At 37.0% G+C, this 22509-nt stretch overlaps 1 protein-coding gene across 1 annotated transcript in view; it reads right to left on the bottom strand.

Annotated features, from left to right (window-relative positions):
• Positions 1-22509, bottom strand: part of LOC102828904 (ovostatin-like) — an 87348-nt gene that overhangs the window by 8835 nt on the left and 56004 nt on the right. The window contains exons 17-29 of the mRNA XM_006875484.1: positions 20815-20941; positions 18416-18644; positions 15877-16003; positions 14914-15032; positions 14356-14407; positions 12804-12887; positions 9320-9496; positions 8853-8934; positions 6748-6904; positions 3761-3835; positions 3274-3439; positions 2169-2392; positions 200-415 (exon numbers count right to left, since the gene is read on the bottom strand). Of these exons, the coding sequence (XP_006875546.1) occupies positions 200-415; positions 2169-2392; positions 3274-3439; positions 3761-3835; positions 6748-6904; positions 8853-8934; positions 9320-9496; positions 12804-12887; positions 14356-14407; positions 14914-15032; positions 15877-16003; positions 18416-18644; positions 20815-20941 (1835 nt within the window). The remainder of the gene's footprint in view (positions 1-199; positions 416-2168; positions 2393-3273; positions 3440-3760; positions 3836-6747; positions 6905-8852; positions 8935-9319; positions 9497-12803; positions 12888-14355; positions 14408-14913; positions 15033-15876; positions 16004-18415; positions 18645-20814; positions 20942-22509) is intronic.

Below are 22509 nucleotides of genomic sequence, written 5' to 3'. Positions count from 1 at the left end.
GCCTTTATTCTTTTGGAGCTCCACTATGACATCATTAGAAAGGTCATGATGCCATTTCTAATTGACTTTAGAATTAAAAAAAAGGACGCAAATAGTACAAAATGTGAACAACTCTTGAATGTAGGTATTTATTATACTACTGCAATTTTATGTATAGTTAACATTTTTCATAATTTAGGAAAGAAAACTCCTAATTTACCTGTACATATACACAACCATAGCCATTCACTTCCACCTTGTAGTTGCTGTTAGTTGTTGGCAAGGGAATTTGTTGTAGCAGCAAACGGTTCTCATTATTCACGTGGAAGCCCATATAGAATGCTTGGTCAGAGAATATCAGCGCTGAATTTTGTCTACTTTTAGAGAAAGTGAGGCTTTGAAATAGGGTGAGAGCTTGGAGAGCCACAACAGTGTCCTAAAATAATAACATCATAAATAATATTAGCCCATACTGCAGGATTTAGAAAAGTTAAGCTAACCACAGCTGTGGATCATTTTAACACAATCTTGAAATGAAATAGCCATTGTTTCTGGACATTATAATTCATCGACAATAAATGAAGTTAATGACAACATTTCTGGCTTTAGTTCAACATTTAAAGGAACACAGACAAAAACATCATTTAATAGAATGAAAATCTGAGAGGAGATAAGGAAATTTTAGAGGTGCCTAATGAGTCTGGCTTTGTTTCATCAGATATTAAAACATATAACAAAGCCAAAAATTCACTGGAAAATAGTAGAAAGCCTAAAAATAAAATCAATTTATATATGTTTATTATACAGTTGGCAATTCAAGCTCACCATCCACTGCTTGGAAACTCTATACAGAGTTGCTATGGGTCAGAAATGACTTGACAGCACTTAACAACAACAACAATTATACAGTCAATATTTCAAATCATTGGGGAAATTAATTATTAAGTAAATGATCTTGTGACAACTGGCTGACTATTAAAAAAAGAAGTTTGTCTGTACTATACATCATAAGGAGTCCTGGTGTGGCACTGTAGGATAAACACTGGACTCCTAACCACAAGGTTGGTAGTTCAAACCCACCAGCCACTCCTTGGAAACCCTATACAGGGTCACTATGACTTAGAACTGACTTGATGACATACAACAGCAACAACAACACATCATAAATCAAAATCCATCCTAGATAGCTTAATAATTTAAATGTAAAAAACTAATTCATAATAGTAGAATGTATGGCTAAAGATTTCTATAACAGTTTTTATGCTGAGAGCTTCTTGTAGCATGGTATTAAAGCAAGAAGCTTTAAATAAAGCGATTACACTAAATGAAACTGAAAAGAAAATCTGTATGTTTAAAGCATGATAAAAGTTAAGAAAATGAAAACTTGGCAAGAGCATATTACATCTCAAATCTTATCTTTACTGTCTCTGAATGTTTTACAAATAATCAAGAGAAAGATTAACACCCCACTGGGAAATATGCAAATGATATGACCAGGCATATAACATGAAATAAAAAAGGACTTTTTAAAAATGAAAGCATATTCTATCAAATCAAATAGTAGAAATTTATTTTTATACAGAATGAATTACAATTTGTAATGCTTCAGATCAAAAAGCTTTTATAAATGTTTTTGAAATTATGTAGTGAAAGGTACTCACACACAGATGACAATAGAAATTGATGCAACTTAAAAAAAAGTTTACCAATATGTTAACCTTTCATTTTGAGTGTTCTTTCACATGCCAAGTTAAGTTGTTGATGTTGTTAAGTGCCATCGAGTCGGTTCCGACCCATAGCGACCCTGTACAGGGTTTCCGAGGGTGTAAATCTTTACGGGAGTAGAAAGCCTCATCTTTCTCCCGCGGAGCGGCTGGTAGTTTCCAACCGCTGACCTTAAGGTTCGCAGCCCAATTCGTAACCACTACGTTAAGATGGTATTTAAATTCCCATTTTAAAAATTAAAAGAAAATTAGCTTTTGAACAAACATTTAAAGATTATTACTAGATAAAATACTATACTCTTCAAACCACTTCAAATACAGTAATTTAAAAAAAGGCAAGATTTATAGTGACAACAAACCCATTTAGTTAGATACATGTAATATATAGATTCAAAGGGCAATACCACCAATACAAAATGGTGGCTCTAGTTTTTTGGATTTAGAGATTTGAAAAAGAAAGTTTACCTTTGTGGAGGAGAAACCTCCACGGGAATTTTGCTGCTTTGCCAACCACTGTACAATATGAGAAGCATAAGACAACTCTTCTGAGGTCAGCTGTGGCTTAGAAAGAATGGCCAGCAGGACGTAACAGGTCACCTCTATCTCTGCAGAGGATGCCCAAGGGTAGTAGAAGGAGGATGGTTCTGCCAGTGAGCGTTGTTTTTCTAGTTCCCAGTACAGTGAGCCACCTGATAAAAAGTGCACAGAATTCAGTAGTGTCTATGTCAAAGCATGGAGTATGTACAAGGGGACTTCAAAAAGTTCGTGGAAAAATGAAATTTAAAGAGAATGGAATTTTCCCATGAACTTTTTGAAGCCTTCTTGTATAAGGTGGAACATATTTGAACATATTTGAAGAGTATAAACATATTTGAACATATTTGAATAGTATAAATCTGACTATGGAAAATAAAAATGAGCATTACATTACTCAGCTATCAAAATAAATCAAGTCCTGACACATTCTATTATATGGATAAGCCTTGAAAACATTAAGTGAGTGAAATAAGCCAGTCTCCAAAGGACAGATAATGTGTGGTCTCATTTGTATGAAATACAATAGTTAGGTATTTAACAACCAACGTTCTACAATTGTTGTTGTTGTTGTTAAGTGCCGTCGAGTCGATTCCGACCCATAGCGACCCTGTACAGGGTTTCTGAGGCTGTAAATCTTTACAGGAGCAGAACGCCTCATCTTTCTCCTGCGGAGCGGCTGGTAGTTTCGAACTGCTGGCCTTAAGGTTCACAGCCTGATTTGTAACCACTACACTACCAGAGCTCCATAACGTTCTACAATAGTTAGGTATATAACAACCAAGGTTCTACAATAGTTAGGTATTTAACAACCAATGTTCATTAGTTGTTACCATGCAGGCAGGAGGAAATAGGGAAACGGGGAATCATTGCTCAAGTGGACAACTTTGGAAACAAATAGTGGGACTGGTTGAATGACCTGATAAACACAATTCATGCTGCTGCTGAATTATACGTAAAAAATGTTGAAATGATATTTTTCTGTCGTGAAAACTATAGATGCTAGCTGTTACTAGGAAAGGCCCAATGCACTCACCTACTTTCTTTGCTTTCTTGCTTAGCTTGCCAATAAGAAATTCCCGCTTGTCTTCATGGCCTGCTATACTGAAAGTATAGGCCAGGAGAGCCTGCTCATAGGTGGTAGTAGCTCTGTTCCTAAAAGCAGCCTCTATGCACTGAAGACCCTTTTGAATTGCCACAAACTACAAAGGAAAGAAGAGGAAAAAATCATTTGCACATACAAACACACATGTGCGGAAACAGATGATGTGTTCATTACTGTAGAAAAATCAGGAATGATTCTTGTCTGTGCTGAAAAGTTCAGCGTGCAAATACAACGCATATATTGTAATTTCTACGTAGTTATACATGCAAATGTCATTTGACTATTAAGGAGGGTATTAAATTAGCAGGACTTTGTGGTAGCTACAAACATAGCTTCAGTTGCAATCAATGTGCTATTGGCGCAAAATGTTTTGAGTTAATAATAGGCAACATAGGAGTATTACCAGTGGGCTACGTACCGAGATTGGGTGACCAGCTTCAATCAGTGCATTAATAACATACGCAGTGAGAGAAATCTTGTCATCTTCTTCTCCCTGAATAAAACATAGGTGCAACATGTCAGTCTCACAGAATTCAGAGGGACAGGTGCATTTCTTCATGGATACATTATATTATGAAAACTCAGATTGATTGGTTTTTCTTTTTTTTTGAGGGGGAGTGGGTGGTTAGAGACTGTTTATTTCTTCAAAAAGTGGTATTTATAAAATGAAAAAAATAGTGAATAAAAATCCAGAGAATTTATAGGATAGGAATATCACTTTTTTAAAAGTAGCTTGTAACCCTTAAGAGGTATTTGAAATCAAAGGAGACAGAATGCTTTGCAAATTTCTATCTCAACACTCACCCTCATCTTTACCCTAGAAATAATATAGAATATTGCATGGAAAATGCATGTTATAATAGTATAAAAATCACAAATATAGAAAAGTATAGTATAATATTAAAAGGTAGATCAGTGAAGCAACATATAAAGCAGAAAGAAATTCTAGTATGCATGGGAAACTTTAATCAAATTAGTTTAAAACTCAGTTGGGATGGACAGTATAATTGAAAAATAAATATGATAAGTGTTGACCTGCTTAGAATATAGGAATAGATCATCTATAGGTTACACAATACACTGAATTAAATTCTAGCAGGTTAATGATATTAGTCGTAAAGAAAATAAAAGGGACCCCAAAAGACCAAAGTTTAATTAAAAGGGAGAAAATACAAATAAAAAGTTGTTGGTGTTGTTAAGTGTCGTCGAGTTGGTTCCGACTCATAGTGACCCTGTATAGGATTTCTGAAGAGCGGCTGCTGAGCTAGAACTGCTGCTTTGCTGTTCAAACAGACCTTGTGGTCCAGCGTATTAACCTGCAGCACCACACCTGGACTCCAAATTGAAAATAAGCACATGAAAACTACATGTCTTTAGAACCAACTGACCTATAAACAAAACTAGACATGAAACACTTTACAATGTTTGATCCTATATTTGTGAAGATTTTTGTTTTATGTTGATATTATTAAATGTATGGGAGTTCTGGTGTGGAGCTAGTCAAAAGGTCAGTGGTTCAATTCCACCAGCTGCTCCTCGAAAACCCTATACAGGTTTGCTATGAGTTGGAATTGACTTGATAGCACTTAACAACAATAGCTCTATTATTGATAGCATTGAATAATGTTGGCAGTGGTTCTTAAGGTCAGATTTTTAAATAATCCATTGTCACGGAGTCAATTCTGATTTATAATGACTCTGGTAGCGTAGTGGTTATGAATCGGGCTGCGAACCTTAAGGTCAGCGGTTCGAAACTACTAGCCGCTCCGCGGGAGAAAGATGTGGCTTTCTATTCCCGTAAGGATTTACACCCTCGGAAACCCTGTACAGGGTCGCTATGGGTCGGAACTGACTCGATGGCACTCAACAACAACAACATATAGGGTTTTATTCTGAGGCTGTAAATCTTTATAGGAGCAGAAAACCTCATCTTTCTCCCTTGGGGCAGCATATGGGTTTGAACTGTGCAAATGCAACTGTAATTGGCAATCCGGTGCTTTTCCTACAGTGCCACCAGGGCTCCTGTAAACCAGATGTTGTTGTTAAGTACTGTCAATTCGGTTCTGACTCATAGTGACCCTGTATAGGGCTTCCAAGGAGCAACTGGTGAGCTTGCATTGCCGAATTTGTGATTCAAATGACTTTACAGTCCAGCACATTAACCCACAGTGCCACACCTGGACTCCATATGTTGTTGTTGTTATGTAATAGCTTGGACCTCTGGTAGCGTAGTGGTTACAAATGGGGCTGCTAACCTCAGGGTCAGCAGTTTGAAACTACCAGCTGTTCCGAGGGAGAAAGATGAGGCTTTCTGCTCTCATAAAGATTTACAGTCGTGGAAACCCTGTACAGGGTCACTATGAGTCGGAACTGACTACGTATTACTTAACAACAACAGCATATGTTTATACATATACATACGGAGTCCTGATGTGGCGCTGTGGGTTAATGCACTGAACTGCACTGTCTGCGGCTATATGTCCTAGTTCTCACTCATAGCAATCCAGTATAGAGTTTATAAGGGTTTGAACTGCCTACCGTGTGGTTAGAAGTCCAATGTGCTCATCCGACTTAGGATGTATATATATATATACATCCTAAGTCGGGACAAATATTTATATGTACAACTGCTTATACAGCATTATTTGAAAATTCAACAAGAGTAAGAAATGACTTATAGTTTATATGATAGAGTATTATAAAGTAATTAAGCTTATGTTCTTAAATAATTTTAATGACAAAGTCATTAAAATAATGTCAATGTCATTGCATATGTTGTTCTTTTTTCCAAAGATGACTAAAATGTAGTAGATACTAGTCCCAATTATGGAAACAAGATGCTTATATATCATAGCAAAAGACACTGAAGGAAAGTAATTATACTTGTAGCAAATTATTTGGTAGTAATTGCTGAGTTGTTGAAATGTGAGTGATATTTTGATATATTCCTGATACTAAGTTCTCTAAGCGACTCTTAATAAATACTACCATAAAAACTAGGACAAAAATGTAAATTTAGGAAAAATTCAGAAACAAAAGGCAAAGCCATTCAAACTTACATTGGGGATATTAAGTAAAAGCTAAACAAACTGAAATCAAATAAACTATATTAAAAATACTTTCTTAAATGATAAGCTATTAGTAGCAGTCCTGGTTCTGTTATTTTTCCTACTTTTCTAATAATTCAGACTTTTCTACTAATTCTGCCATTGCCATACTCTACCCCCTCAGCCATCACCACATTTACTGTGAGAAAAAAATCTGAACTTTTAAAGTTTTTAATCCCAGGTCAGGGATTTCTACTAAATTTCTATTTTAAAATTTAAATTTCTACTAAATTAAATCTAATTTCATTGGATTGTCATGATGAAGGAACAGCCCTGTAAGATAGAATGTTACCAGTACCTTTAAAGCATTGTTGAAGACATTGCCAAAATGAAGGAAGCAGCCATCTGATTTCTGATTATTTACCAGCCAGGTAAGAGTCTGGGACTGAACTTTGTCATCAATATATATGTAGCGTTTACTTTGTGCAAATGACTTATAAACAAATGCAGTGAGCCTAGAAAAAAGAAAATACACAGTAAATTATAAATGTTATTGTTGTTAAGTGCCTTCGAATCAGCTATGACTTAAAGTGACTCTGTACAGGATTTCCCAGAGTGGTTGGTAGGCTTGAACTGCTAACCTTGCAGTTAACAGTCAAGTGCTTATCCTACAGTGACACAACAGGATTCAAATTATATGTAGCAAAAAAATAAAAATAAATAATTAAACACACAATAAATTATATATAGGAAATGTAGACAGAGGGACTATTCCTTAAAATGTGTAGCTTGATATAATTGGATTTTTGAATCTCACCTTCTGAAAATCCCTTCTCCCAATGCTGGTTTAATGTGTCAGCTCACCTGTTCCTTTCAAACTACATGTGTGCTGTCAAGTTGGTTCTGACTCATAGCAATCCAGCATAGCGTTTATAAGGAGTGATTGATGGGTTTGAACTGCCGACCTTGTGGCTAGCAGTCCAATGCTCATCCTACAGCGCCACACCAGGAATCCCCCACTTAGGTTGTAGTTGCTGTTGTTGTTGAGTGCTGTTGAACCAGTTTTGACTCATAGCAACCCTGTATAGGGTTTCCAAGTCCAGTGTTGACACACCAGGACCCATTCACTCAGGTTAGGTGCCTCCTTTTCTTCCTTTTCTCTATTAATCATCAGTGTGTCTTAGATGAAGTATTACCTTGCCTATGATGTCTTCTCCAATCCTTTTCTCTTCCCCTCCAGCACAATTCCTGCATTTGTCCTTTCCTAACATCTAAAAATATTGAGGAATTATAGTATGTTGTAAAAAGATCCCTAGGTGGTGTAAACAACTTTTGCTCAATTATCCATGAGATTGGAGTCTTGGGGTGGCACTGTAGGAAAAGCATTGGACTGTTAACTGCAAGTTCCGTAATTCAAACTCACCAGTCACTATGAGTCGGGACCCACTTGATGACATTTAACAACAACAACAACAAATAACCTAAAGGTTGCCAGTTCAAATCCACCCAGGGATATTGTGGTTAAAAAAAACCTGACTAGCTTCTTCCATTAAGCCCTAGAGAAAGCAGTTTTATTAAAAAATTAATAATAAAGCCCTAGAGAGAGCAGTTTTATTTTGTAAAATATAGAGTTATGAGTCAGAAGTCAAGTCACAGTAACTGGTTACGGGAAATTAGAAACATATCTTAGAGGCCAAAATGTAACATTCACAGATAATTGGAGGTCCAGAGGTTCTACATGCTCAATCATGATAAGCTATGATTAGTCTTTTCTATGTACTCCTTTTCACTGTAGAATGGCTTTCTTTGTAGGCAAGCATCAGGTTACAGCCACTAGTGTGTGTAATGTCACTCATCATCATGTCTTTTAGCCTTAGAATCATAACACAATCTATGTTTAGTTGAATTTATTTTTACTATTTTTTAATTTTTCTATTTTACTATTTTCAGCAGTACTTATTTTACTATTTTCAGCAAGCACTGGTCTGTTCAAATATGGAATTTTAATATCTCATCAAGAAAGTGCATATCTGTACAACACTATTTCTAAGTGGTGCTGTTGGAGAGTATAAGAGATATTGCAACTACCTTTGAGGTTGATTTGAGATAATATCAATATTTCCATTGGAATCATTTGTATATTAAATTAGGTTCCATATTACTTACCTTTATCCACTGAGTTACTTTCTGTATTTTGTAATGTTTTGTTTACTTAGCATGCATGCTTTCAAAACCTGGAAATATGAGGTTTTTACCTAAGAGATGATTAAATCCTATTAACTTAATTTATGCATGAGTATATAAACAACTTGAACCAACTCAATGTCACTTGACAACAATAACATATAAACAGCTTTGGGGAGAAGTTTCATTGTTTGAAAAAAACATTCTCAAAGAGCTACTTGATAAAAAATGTCCAACAACGTCTAATGAAATTCACATAAGTTAGAAAACAATTCAAACCATGTGTTTCCTTGTTGAACTTCATGTCCAAAGGTACTATAGGACCCATCTGAGAGTTTATAAGACAGTTGCTTCTGATAACCTAGGACAAGAAAGGAAATAAAATTGTTTTTCAATTAAAAGTTATATCCAGCAGAAATTTGGATAAAATGACTATTCATGCTAGTTACAAATAGATACATACAAGATAGTGGCAGTTGTGTGCCTTGGAGTCCTTTATGACTCATAGTAACCCTGTATAGGATTTTCAGGACCGTGAATCTTTACGGGAGCAGAAAGCCTCATCTTTTTCCTGTGGAGTAACTGATAGATTGGAACTGCAGACCTTGCAGATGGCAACCCAACTCATAACCCACTACTCTACCAGGGCACAGACGTGAATATATTTAATGTACTTACCAAGAGAAAAGAGCTGGGATTCAAGAACTTAACCGAGATTTTAAAATATAAGGACTTAACTGCTTTACCTTTGGTCAGATATCCAATAGCCTTGGATTTGATCTCTTCTGTAAGTTGTTGTGTCTGACTTAGATAGTCCAAGATGTAAATATTGGGAGTGAATAGAGCCATATTCTGCTCTCCACACCCAAAAGGCATTTGGAGAAGATTCTGTAAGTTTTGCATGGCAGAACCGAGAATGTCCCCTGAAAAGCAAATTAAATCAAGATAATATACTTTATCAAAATTGATAAGAAAAATAATATTATGTCATGTTCAAGATCCTTATGCTATGCTATTCAAAATAATTATTTTTATATATTAGCTGATATTTCAGATCTTGCTTCCAAAACTCAGGTGGTGGTATGTTTCCTAAAGAAGGCCAGAGTTTCTGTGGTTAAATGTTGTCAAGTTGGTTCCAACTCATAACCGCCCTGTATAGGATTTCCAAGGAGCTGCTGGTGGGTTTATGCTGCTGACCTTGTGGTTAGCAGTCCAGTGCTTATCCTAGAGTATCACACCAGGTATGTTTCCAAAAGAAGCCTAGAGTAGAAGTGCCAAAACATTTGTGGGAATAACAAAGAGATCGCAAAATGAAGCACAAGAGCTCAAGGACAATCATTAATTTGAAATGACAGAAGTAGAGCCCAAAGTAAACTTATAAAATGCCTACCATGTACTGGATACTGTTATGAGCACTACATTACAATACAATAGCATTTACTCACATTACCGCAATAACGTGAGTAGATACTATTGTTTTCATTTTACACATGAGAAAACCATGATACAGAGAGGTAACTAATCACTCAAAACAGATACAGAAGAGGTAAGAATGAGCAGAGTGCCTGGACTTAACCTCTCCCCTATAATCACACTGGACTGATGGCTTAAAATGTATGTTGTTAGGTGCCATTGAGTTGAATCCGACTCACAGTGACCCTGTATAGGGTTTCCAAGTAGTGGCTGGTGGGGTTGAACAACAGCCTTGCTGTTGGCATTTCAATGCTTATCCTACAGTGTCACGCCAGGACTCCTAAAACTGACATGTCATTGTTAAGTGCTGTTGACCCTGTATAGGGTTTCCAAAGAGTGACTTGTGGGTGTGAACTGCCGGCCTTATAGTTTAAATTGACCTATGGTCTAGTCCACTATATATCTGAAGGAGTCCTGGTGTGGTGCTGTAGGATAAGCACTGGACTGTTAACCACAAGGTCAGCAGTTCAAACTCAGCAGTCACTCCCTGGAAACCCTATACGGGGTCACTCTGAGTCAGAACTGACTAGAAGGCACTTAATAAGGACAACAACTACAATGTATCTGGAAGGGTTGTAGTAGGTATCTTAATTCCTTTCATTTGTATAAGCCATGAGATCATATTATCTTCATTTAAGAGATGAAGAAATGAGCCAGACAGAGGTTAAGCAGCTTGTCCAACGTGATAGAGTAAATGATGAATCTGGGATTCAGAGTTCATCAGCCTGTATGTAGAGTCAAATTTCTCAGCCACTATTCTTAGCCCTGGTGTTGCAATGGTTGAGTGTTCAGCTGCTAGCCAAAAGGCCACTGGTTTGAACCGACTAGTGTCTTCCAGGGAGAAAAGACCTGGTGCTCTACTCCTGTAAAGATTGTTGTTGTTGTTGTTAAGTGCTGTAGAATATGTTTGTCTCATCGTGACCCTGTATAGGGCTTCCAGAGATCAGCTGGTGGGTTTAAACCACTGACCTTGCAGTCCAATGTGCCAGTTTTGAAAACTTTACAGAGGCAGTGCTACCTGTCCCACAGTGTTGCTATGAGCCATGATCCAGCACATAACAACAACAACATGCGTAGCCAGTGGAAGGGATCTCTGTGGTTTGGATAGAAATTAAAACATTTGGAAATAAGATCACAAAAAAAATTAAAAGGGTTTAGAATGACGGTTATAAATATGACCATAGTATCTGTGACTTAATATTTGTTGGGTATCATTTTGATGGTGTACAGAGGGACTGCTGTACTAAAAAGCTCAGGTTAAATCTATTGATATTGACTCTGGGGATATTCTAGATATGAGTTTATTTTTTAATGAGCAGTCATCTGACCTACATTTTTCTACTGCAAAAATTTGACTATAATCCTATGTGTAGTGCAAAATTCCTTCCATTGTTTTCTTTAAATCTCCATCTTAATTCTTTACTCTGGACTGTGTGTAGTTGATGGGTAGACACTGACTAGTCAAGGATCTTAAAAAAAAAAAAAGAAAGCAATCATAGAAGTAATTGTCTTTTAATATTGAGTAGGAGCTCTGGTAGCGTAGTGGTTACGAATCGGGCCTTTCACCTTAAGGTCAGCAGTTCGAAACTACCAGCTGTTCTGCAAGAGAAAGATGAGGCTTTCTGCTCCTGTAAATATTTACAGCCTCATAAACACTACACAAGGTTGCTAAGAGTCAGAACTGACTCCACGGAACATAACCACCACCACCACAAGGCTAAGAAAGCAGTTTTCTGGTTTTTGATAGGGGAACAGTAATAGGTGCATTTTGTCTCTAATTTTTGTGTGTATTTTATGTTATTTCCTGTGACAGAAAGTAAATAGTAGTTGTTCTTGATTAACCTTAAGCTTTTCCAGTTGTTAGCAGGTCACCAAGGCTCTGAGTTTATAAAGTCCTCAAATTAAGATTAAGAAGCTCGACTTGTTGGGTCATCAGCTAAAGGGATAATTACCTTTGTGCAGAGTATTGTTTGTGTCTATCTGTGTGTGATGATCCCAGTGCAAAAAAGTGAATTTTAGATGTTAACCTGTTGAGTATACCACGTTCTAAAAATGATGGTGGTGGTTATATGCCGTGGAGTCGATTCCAACTCATAGCGACTCTGTACAGGGTTTCCGAGGCTGTAAATCTTTACAGGAGCAGAAAGCCTCATCTTTCTCCCACAGAACAGCTGGTAGTTTTGAACTGCTGACCTTGATTCGTAACCACTACGCTACCAGAGCTCTATAAGAAATATCCAAATTTTCCTTTAAGGAGGTGTCCTGAAAGAGACACCACCCTATAGGGCTAATTACAGTACTTTATTTTTATGAACCAGAACAAGGAAAAGAAAGAATCGGAAAGTCTTGGAGTCTGTAGCACTTAAATTCATAGTGTGGTGGAGTGTCTAGTTAGCTACATCAACCTCAATCATTAAATTCTAAGGCTGGAAATGGAACCCAAAATATGACAAAACCAATGAACAGGATGATGGCAGGAATAGATAAAACTTTTCTTTGTCCTTCAAGCCTTTCTATGTTGTTGGGATGTGCTGTTGAGTAACTGATGACTCATGATGACCCTTTCAGGTAGAACAGCATAAAACTGCCCCTGAGAACTTTTAAGGCTGTCATTTTATGTTAGCAGACTGCCCTATCTTTCTCCTATGGAACGACTGGTAGGTTCAAACCAATGACCTTTAGTTAGAAGCTGAGTGTTTAACCATTAAGTCACCAGGTTCCTAAGAAAATATATAATGTGTTGTATTCCAGACTTACCAAGAACAGACCAATACGCTCTAGATGAACCATTCACAAGATTTTCTGGTGATGCTAGAACCACTGATTGGGACACTGTGGATCCTAGAAAACAGTAATTCATTAATTTATTAATTCAGAGCTCACATTGATTTTAAAGTCAGAAGTGACATACAAGGGGGCTTCAAAAAGCTAATGGAAAAATTCCATTATTTTTCAATTCCTTTTTCCCATGAACTTCCCATGAAGCTTCCTCAGATGTTAAGTAAGTTTGCCCTAGTGGTGTAGTGGATTACGTGTTGGACTGCTAACTGCAAGGTCAGCAGTTAGAACCCATCAGCCACTCTGTGGGAGAAAGATGAGGCTTTCTGCTTCTATAAAGATTTATTGCCTCAGAATCCCTATAAGGGTTGCTATGAATCAGAACCTACACGACCACACATAACAACATATGCTAAATAGCTATTGGTGGTGTTGTTTTAAGTGTCTCAGAGATATTTCCCACTCACAGCAGGGCTTCTGAGAAGTGACTGGTAGAATTGAACTTAAAGTTAGCATTCCAGTGCTTATCTTACAATGCCACACCAGGAGTCTGCTAGAGACCATTTTTCTTTGGTTAGCATTTTTGGACAGTATTTTTATAACTTAATCATTAACTTGTGCGAATGGTGCTGCAGTAAACATTGGTGTACAAGTCTCTGAGTCTCTGCTTTCAAGTCTTTTGGCCATACACCTAAAAGTGGACTTGCTAGATCAGAAGGCATTTCCATTTAAACATTTTGAGCAGTAGCCACCGTGTTTTCCACGACAGCTATACCACTTTTTATTCCTACCAGCAATGGATAAGGGTTTCAGTTGCCCCACATCCTCCCATAATGTGCTATTTTCTGGGTTTTTTTTTTTTTTTTTTTGCTTGTTTGTTTGCTTTGTTTTTAATCTTAGACATCCTAGTGGAAGTGAAATAGTATCATTGTGGTTTTGATAGATAATGATGTTAAGCACATTTTTAAGTGTTTGGTGCCTATTTGAATGTCCTGTTTAGTGAAATGTGTATTCAAGTTTGTTGCCCATTTTATGATTGAATAGTCTTGTTAAGTTCTATATCTCTATATATGGGTTATTAGATCATTATTGGACATATGTTTTCTGAAGATATTCTTCTAGTCACTAGCTTTTTACTTTTTGATCAAGTCTTTTTATTTATTTCTAAATGCATATCTATTATGTTTTAGGTGAAAGTTGACACAATAAATTAGAATCCCATTCAACAACCCATACACAAATTGTTCCACGACATTGGTTACAGTTCTCACAGTGTTTCACCATTCTCTTCATTTCCATCCCACCTGCTCTGTCCTCATCCATTTCCTGACCTTTCTTGCCTTCTCATCTTTACTTTTGGTTAGGGTTCTGATGATGGCACAATGGAATTATTTGAAAGTAATTTAGTCCTTTCTAGTAGTCATGTTTTGGAGAAGATCAATAGTAAAGCAGTTAATTGCAAAGCAAAGACAAACAGAGGTCTTATTCAATGTTATCAAGTTAGCAAGACCATGTAAAGGTATCTACTTACCATTTGTGCAAACAAGTGAACCCTGAGTCAACTCTTTTCCAATACCTTCAGGCTAATTGTTGGAAGAAGGGAAAAGGGTTGTGTCATAACCAAATTAGTTTATTATGCAAATTCAGAATATTTACAAATGAGTAATAATGTTTAAAAAGAACAACTTATTCAACAAAAATTATCATGGATAATTAGTAAATGAACTTTTCAGCCCAAGATAATAAAGCAAACCATTTGATTTTGCATGCTACTGAATAAACTAAGCAGTTCTAAAATTGAAGACTAGGATTTTCTCAAAAATCCTTCAAGCTTCAAAATCTCTTTCAAGAATATTATGCATTTGACTATAAGTGTCCTCTACAGGCTGAATGTCTCAGGACTAAATGTTTGTCCCTGGTGTTTCTTCTGAAATATTTGATTGAACTATTAGGCTATCTCTTTGAATGAGTGCTCATCTCTATAATATCAGGGAAATCTGAAAGAGATACACTTCCTAATGAAGACAGACATTTTGAAATGTAAACAGCTTTTCCCTCAAGATCCATAGGTTTCACGTTGAGACCATACCTCCACCAGCAGTGGTTTGATCAGTGTATCTCTCCAGCCAGTGTTCAGAGACCTGGATGATCCTTTTTCACATGGACTAGCCTGCAAGGTTTCAGCAACAACAGTGAGGTTGATGGTACCTTAAATGGCAGAAAATGTCAATGGCAGAGTTAGAATAGATTATTTCTGAGGACGGTGATTCACAGTAGCAGCAACTTGTAAATAAAATTACAGAAGAGAGAGAAAAATAGACCATGGAAAATATGAGCTCTGAAAGATAGAACTTGGTTCCAACTCTCCACCTTTGTCACTAGACAAATAGATACTGGGTGTTCAGTTCTAGAATTCTTGTTTTCCATGCAGGACACCAGGGTTTGATTCCCAGCGAGTGTAACTCATGTGCAACCAACACCCATTTCTCAGTGGAGGCTTGTGTATTGCTAGGATGTTGAACATGGTTCAGCAGAGTTTCAGACTAAGACAAACTAGGACGAAAGGTCTGGTGAAAAGCAGCCAACAAAAGCCAGACCATGGATTATAATGGTCTGATCTGTAACCCATCATGGGTTGGAGCAAGACCAGGCAGTACTACCTTCCATCGTGAATGGGAACACCATGGGTCAAGGATCAATTTGAGGACAGTTAACAACAAGAAAAGGAGCTCTGGTAGCGTAGTGGTTACGAATCGGGCTGCAAACCTTAAGGTCAGCAGTTCGAAACTACCAGCCGCTCCGCGGGAGAAAGATGAGGCTTTCTACTCCCGTAAAGATTTACACCCTCGCAAACCCTGTACAGGGTTGCTATGGGTCGGACCCGACTCGATGGCACTTAACAACAACAACAACAACAACAACAAGAAGCACAGAAAAATGGGAGTGGTACTAAGCAATGAGTAAACTGGCTATAATAGAGAAATAGTCTAACATAAGCTCTTTGGATGATTTACAAAAGAATGCAAAAAAATTAAGGAACTGAAAAATTTACCCAATGTTTGAGGAGTAACCAGCCAAGAATAGGATTTTTTCTCACTGCCACATATGCAAACATTTTTATCTTCAGTTGGGAGAAGTCTGGCTTGGTAAGCATTAGATGATTTCAGTACAGTATTAATCTTTGAGAACCAGATTAAAAAAAAGAGAGAAAGAAGATTTAATTCCTTTATTATAGTTACATAATACAGCTGTGGAAGTCCAAAAGATTAGAAAGGAAATTCCCCACCTTTCATATTTTCTGCTGTGGGAAGAATGACTTCAATGCCCAGAGGAAACCTTCTAAATCTTATTACACAATTATTATAATCTGACCTTTGATACTTACTGACCTTTGACTAATTACTTTGAATAAAGCAATACGTAGGTTTTATATAACAAAGTGATACATTGGGGAACTTTAACAAAATAAGCAAATGCTGTGGTCAATATAGGTTAGTTAATTTATCTGAAAGTCTTATGAGTCTCATTTTCCTTTTTCTATCTATAAATTGGGGCCTTTGTCAGTGTCTCAGTTGCTGTGTATGTTATATCAAATAACAGAAAAGATCTGAAATCATGCATTCCATCTCAAGTTCACAAAGAAAAACTTGATTATTAAGCAAACAGACAAACATAAAAACCTTCTTTTATGTAAGAAATTATTTATTTCCCTGAAAAATAGCTATCACTGAATGCTGCATTCTGACAAACAAAGTAGACTTCACATACTTGATTTCTTTCAACAAACTGAATCATTTAAACAATGGATATGTTGGTTAAGTATGTTACTTGGCATTTTGGATATGTCAGTCTGTAACTATTATTTACTGATGTTGATCGAATACATGAATGTAAATAAAGTGTTGAGTTTGAGGACCATACTATATTAAAAACCTTATTGAAACAAAAGATGAGCCAATAAGACATACTGAAGGCGATAGGATAAGTGCTACTAGATTACTAGCCACAAGGTTGGCATTTCAAACCTACCAGCTGCTCCTTGGGAGAAAAATGGGGCTTTCTGCTCCTGTAAAGTTTTGCAACCTTGGAGACGCTTTATAAGGTCACTATGAATCTGAATCCACTCGATGACACTGACTTTGAGTTTTTTGGGTTTGAAGGTCATATAATTGCTATATATATTGCTGAAATTTGTTATTTAGGTAAAGGTTAAAGATAGGGCGGACGTCAACTCAACTACCTACTATTTGCAACATATTGTTCAAGGTTTGTCATTTACCTTATCCTAAGGAGCTCTGGTAGCGTAGTGGTTACGATTGGGCTGCGAACCGCAAGATCAGCAGTTTGAAACTACCAGCTGTTCCGCGGGGGAAAAAGAGGAGGCTTTCTGCTCCCATAGAGATTTACAGCCTCGGAAGCCCTGTACAGGGTCTCTATGAGTTGGAACCAACTCCACAGCACATAACAACACAACAACAATGGAGTCCGGGTGTGGCGCTGTGGGTTAATGCGCCAGACTGCAAAGCTGTTTGAACCGCAAGGTCGGTGGTTCAAGCTCACCAGTCACTCCTTGGAAACCCTATATAGGGTTGCTATGGGTCGACTCAATGGCACTAAACAACAACAACATTCAATTCGCACAAACATAGACAATTATGTATTCCTAGCAACATTTTGCCCACTGACCAAGCCTTGGTGGTTTCAGGGCTAAGCGCTTAATTGCTAACCAAAATATCAGCAGTTTGAACCCACCAGCTGCTCCGTGGGGGAAAGATGTGGTAGTCTGCTTTTGTAAAGATTGTTATTGTTGATGTTGTGTGCCATCAAGTCGGGTCCAATTCACAGGAACCCTGTATCCAAAGAACTGCTGGTATGTTTGAACCTCCAATCATGTGGTTAGCAATCCAGTGTTTATTCTATAGCATCACACCAGGAAACCCTATGGAGCAGCTCTATAGGGCCTATCGGGTCACTATGAGTTAGAACTGATGGCAACGACATTGTTTTAGGTTATAGAGGCTAAGTGTCTTATTCAATGCAACAGAGCAAGAAATAAACGTAATCATTTCTATGCTTCATCTGGTATGAAATTGTTGCTTTTCCACAACTACTACCAAACAGACAAGAGCCCATGAAACCACTAAAATACAATATATTCTCAGTAATCCAAAGGTGAAAGATCAGACAGATTTAAAAACTAATTTACAACATTCAGCTTAATTATTTCATAAGCCCCTCTGTTTCAGGAGAGTCGCATGAATAAAAACCTCTTCTTGGCTATGCTGGAGGACTGACGGTACTAGATATTTCTTCAACCAATCATTCATCCCCACACCACCCCCTTGCACGTAAGAAAAAGATAACTTACTTACATCATAGAGTTTATCTTTAGTTCTTTTATGTTCAGCCAATCACTCAGCTACATTAATTTGTTATTTCTAAACCCAATACTGAATGATTGATAAGCTAGTTAATGTTTTCAAAACTTACTTAGGAAATACTAAGTACTTACAAAGTCCCATATAACTCAAATTTGAAGATAATTTGCCTGGAAAGGAATTGCTATTTATTAAAGAAACTTAAGGCAATACCTGAGTACATCTATTCAGGTAGTTGAAGACATTAGCTTTCAGAATGAATGCTTCTCCACGAACAACTGAATAGGGGAGAGTGAGATCCACAAAGAAGGGCTGAAAAGCCGTCAGCGAGATGGTTGGGGAGATGCCAAATCCAGCTTTATCATTTAGGCAGAATCCATTGGCCTTCCATTGTGTAATAGTATCAGGAACAGTAAGAGGAAGACTGGCTTTACCTGTGGAGCTAAATGAGAAGATTCTGGTAAGACTGAAGAGAAGAGCTACCACCATATAATACAAAGTAAGTAAACAAAAATATTGCTACTAGGGTTCCAGTTCATACATGGATGGGTTTATTCCAAATAAAACATATTTAAATATGTCTCTGCAATCAGTGGATGGCTGCAGAAAAGTTCTCTCAAGTAACACACTCGTCTTGGTCTCATTTAGGACTTTTGGTGTGGTGCTGTAGGATCAACACTGGACTGCAAACCACCAAGTTGGCAGTTCAAACCTACCAGTAACTCCTTGGAAACTCTATGAGTCAGAATTGACTCAATAGCACTTAGCAACTGCAAATCTCATTAGGGGGCCTTCAAAAAACAGGTCCAATCAAAACTGTTTTCCAAGGGGGGGAGTCTAAAGAAACAATATTGAGAGATTTTTTTTTTCTCCAAGGAAATAGCGTGATTTTTAGGAAGAAGTTTAAAGAAAATTGAAAACTGCATTGGTGAGAGAAAGTCCAGGAAATCTGTGCCAAGGAATGTTTTCTATTACAACAATGCCCTGCTCATACTTCAAGGGTTGCGAGGGCTGGTCTACAAGAATTTCATTGAAAAGTCTTAACTCCATCTATCATGCAGTCTTGATCTTGCCCTCAAAGGACATTTAAAAGGAATATAATTTGAGTCCCCCAAAGGTGTCCAAATTCCCATTTTGATATGGTGAATATCAAAAAGTATAGAATTCTTAGGAGAAGTAATTGGTGCCAAGTGCAGTCAAGTCAGTTTTGACTTATAGTGACCCTGTATAGGGTTTCTGAAGAGCAGTTGGAGGGTTTAAACCATGGATACTGTGGTCCAGTGGGTAAGGACCAGAGAGATGGAAATACCACCTTCAGAAGTGTACACAACTAGATGGAGGATGTGTTGAGAAATAATAGTTGCACATTTTGGTATTTTTGTTTGAGAAAGGTTTCTATGATTTCACAGCAATACTTCTTGATCCTCATATATAATTAAATCATTACACTTGCTCAAAGCTTTATATCCCTTCCAGACAGATACTCTTTGCTAAAGCACAACAGTTGAATTCTCTTTCTTTATCCCATTCATCCTCTGTTTAGCTGCTTGTCATTCCTTATCTACTTTGTACTTGTTGTTAAGTACCCTTAAGTCGATATTGCCTCATGATGCCTCCATGGGACAGAATAGAAAGTTCCTATAAGGTTTACTAGACTATAATTTTTATAGAAGCAGATCACTAACTTTTCAATCAGTGGCAAAGTGCTTAACCATTGAACCATCAGGATTCTTTTTTTTTTTAAAAAAACAACCTATCTATAAAGAGGAGCACTAGACTGCTAACTGCAAGGTTGGCAGTTCAAACCCACCAGCTGCTCCTTGGAAATCCTATGCAAGGCAGCTGTGTGTCAAAACAGACTTGATGGCACTTAACAAGAACAACCATCTATAAAAAGTTCCTTTTTTCCTTATGTAGAAATGTATTCAGTATATCAACTTCTGTAATCTTAGACACTTGCTCTAGCTGTTAATTCTGAGTGCTTATCTTTTTACTCTATTTTAAATCTTAATGATGCTCTATTATGGTGGTGATGGTTATGTGCTGTGGAGTTGGAACCGACTCATAGCGACCCTGTACAGGGTTTCCGAGGCTAAAAATCTTTACGGGAGCAGAAAGCCTCATCTTTTAAAGTTCGCAGCCCGATTTGTAACCACTACGCTACCAGAGCTTTGAGTTATTGTGTTGGAGAATATTGAAAGTGCCATGGGCTGCCAAAAGAACGAACAGATCTGTGTTGGAGGCCAGAGTGCTCCTTGGAGGCCAGGATGGCCAAGCGTTGTCTCTCATACTTCAGACATATTGTCAGGAGGGACCAGTCGCTGGAGAAGGATATCATGTTTGGTAAGGTGGAGGGTCAGAGAAAAAGAGGAAGACCCCCAGCAAGATGGTTTAGCAAAGTGGCAGCATTGATGGACTCAAGTGTGGCAACGGTAGTGAGGTTGGCCCAGGATCGGGCAGTGTTTCGTTCTGTGGTGCATAGGGTCACTATGAGTCAGTACCAACTAGATGGCACCTAACAACACATCATGCCTCACTTATTTAGATAAAAATGAAGAAAAATAATTAAATGCACATAAACCATAATTAAAAGAAACAAAACCAAAACTCACTCGGTTGTGATAAGATTCCAAACCCAAGTTTCAGGAAATGATTTCCGCAGTGTGTCAGTATAAGATCGAGAAGAATCTAACTCTGCAAAATCTTTAGTGTAAGCAGCACTGTCACTGGAAATTGTTGCTAGAGGAAGACAAAACATAATGTCAAAGGTAAGTGATTTCATATGTACAAATTACAAATTAAGTTCTTGTCAAATAAACTTGTTTTGAGAGAATAAGACAATAATAATAAGTCCAAGCTATTGAATTATTTATATGTCTTAAGTCACTATTAAAACGATTTTTATGTATGTTAATTCATTTAATACTCACAATAATCTTTAATAGCATTTGAAGATCCTACTTCTAGTGAATAATCTATGAGACTCTTATAAATGTTTATTAAAAATAGAAGGATATTAATTATTCATGCTGTAGTCATCTATCATTAATATTTTGATATTATTTTTTGATACAGTGATATAAATCATATTTTGATCATTTACCATGCTGTCATACATGCCATAGGTTATTTCTGGGACTTCTGTTCATTCAGGTGATCACTTTGCTCCATGATAACCTTTACAGGAGTTCTGGTGTGGTGCTGTAGGATAAACACTGGACTGTTGCTAACCACAAGGTTGGCAGTTCAAATCCACTAGCTGCACCTTGGAAGCCTTATACAGGGTCGCTATAAGTTGGTACCAAGTTGATAGCATTTAACAACAACAGTCTTTTTTACTGGAGTCCTGGTATGGCATTATAGGATAAGCACTGGACTGCTAAATGCAAGTCTGGCCGTTCAAACCCACTGAATATTCCTCAGAAACCCAATACAGACGTTATGAGTTGGAATCAATTTGACAGCACTTAACAACAAACTTTTACTATACTCATTCAATTATTACAGTTTTATATTCCATTGTTAAAGTCTAAATTAGAGGCATCTCTGCAATTTTTCTTCTTTTCCAAAATAATCTTAGCTATTTTTGAGCTTTCGTAATTCCATAAGTATTTTATAATGCTCTTCAAAGTTGTGATTTTTTTTATCTGAATTTCATTGATGTTCTAGAAAACTTGGGGAGGAGAGTAATGTTACATCTTTACCATGTTAAATCTCTACATTCAGCACAAGGTAAAGATGCTCACCTATGTCTTTCAATAATGTTTTCTATTTATTTTCTCATGAAGTTCTTGTATAATTTTGGTTAGGCTTGTCTTATACATTATTTTTGCTACTATGTTGTATGTAATTATAAAATTTAATTGTTAGTATAAAAGAAATTTTCATTTTGTTGATCCTCTGTTTAGCAAACTTGATGAGTTATCTGATTATTTTAACAGCTTTTTAATTGTGAGCTGATTCTCTTTTTCATTTGTTTGTTTTCTTATGAATAATATCATGCTTCAGCAAAATGACAAACTTATACATTTATTTTCAGTAATTTATTTATTTCATTATCATCTTTTGCTTCATTACATTCTCTAGTACCTCCACTACAATTCTGAATATCACTTTGAATAGCCGGCAGTTTGCTATTATACCACATTTTAATGTTGTTGTTGTTAGGTGCCATTGAGTCGGTACTGACTCAATAGCTACCCTATGTACCACAGAACAAAACACACTGCCTGGTCCTGGGCCAATCTCACAATTGTTGCTACATTTGAGCCCATTGATGCTGCAACTTTGCCAATCCATCTCACTGG

Source organism: Chrysochloris asiatica, unplaced genomic scaffold (assembly GCF_000296735.1).
Source record: "Chrysochloris asiatica unplaced genomic scaffold, ChrAsi1.0 scaffold00328, whole genome shotgun sequence".
In the NCBI taxonomy this organism is placed as follows: Eukaryota; Metazoa; Chordata; class Mammalia; order Afrosoricida; family Chrysochloridae; genus Chrysochloris; species Chrysochloris asiatica.
This window is presented reverse-complemented; position numbering and strand designations above follow the sequence as displayed.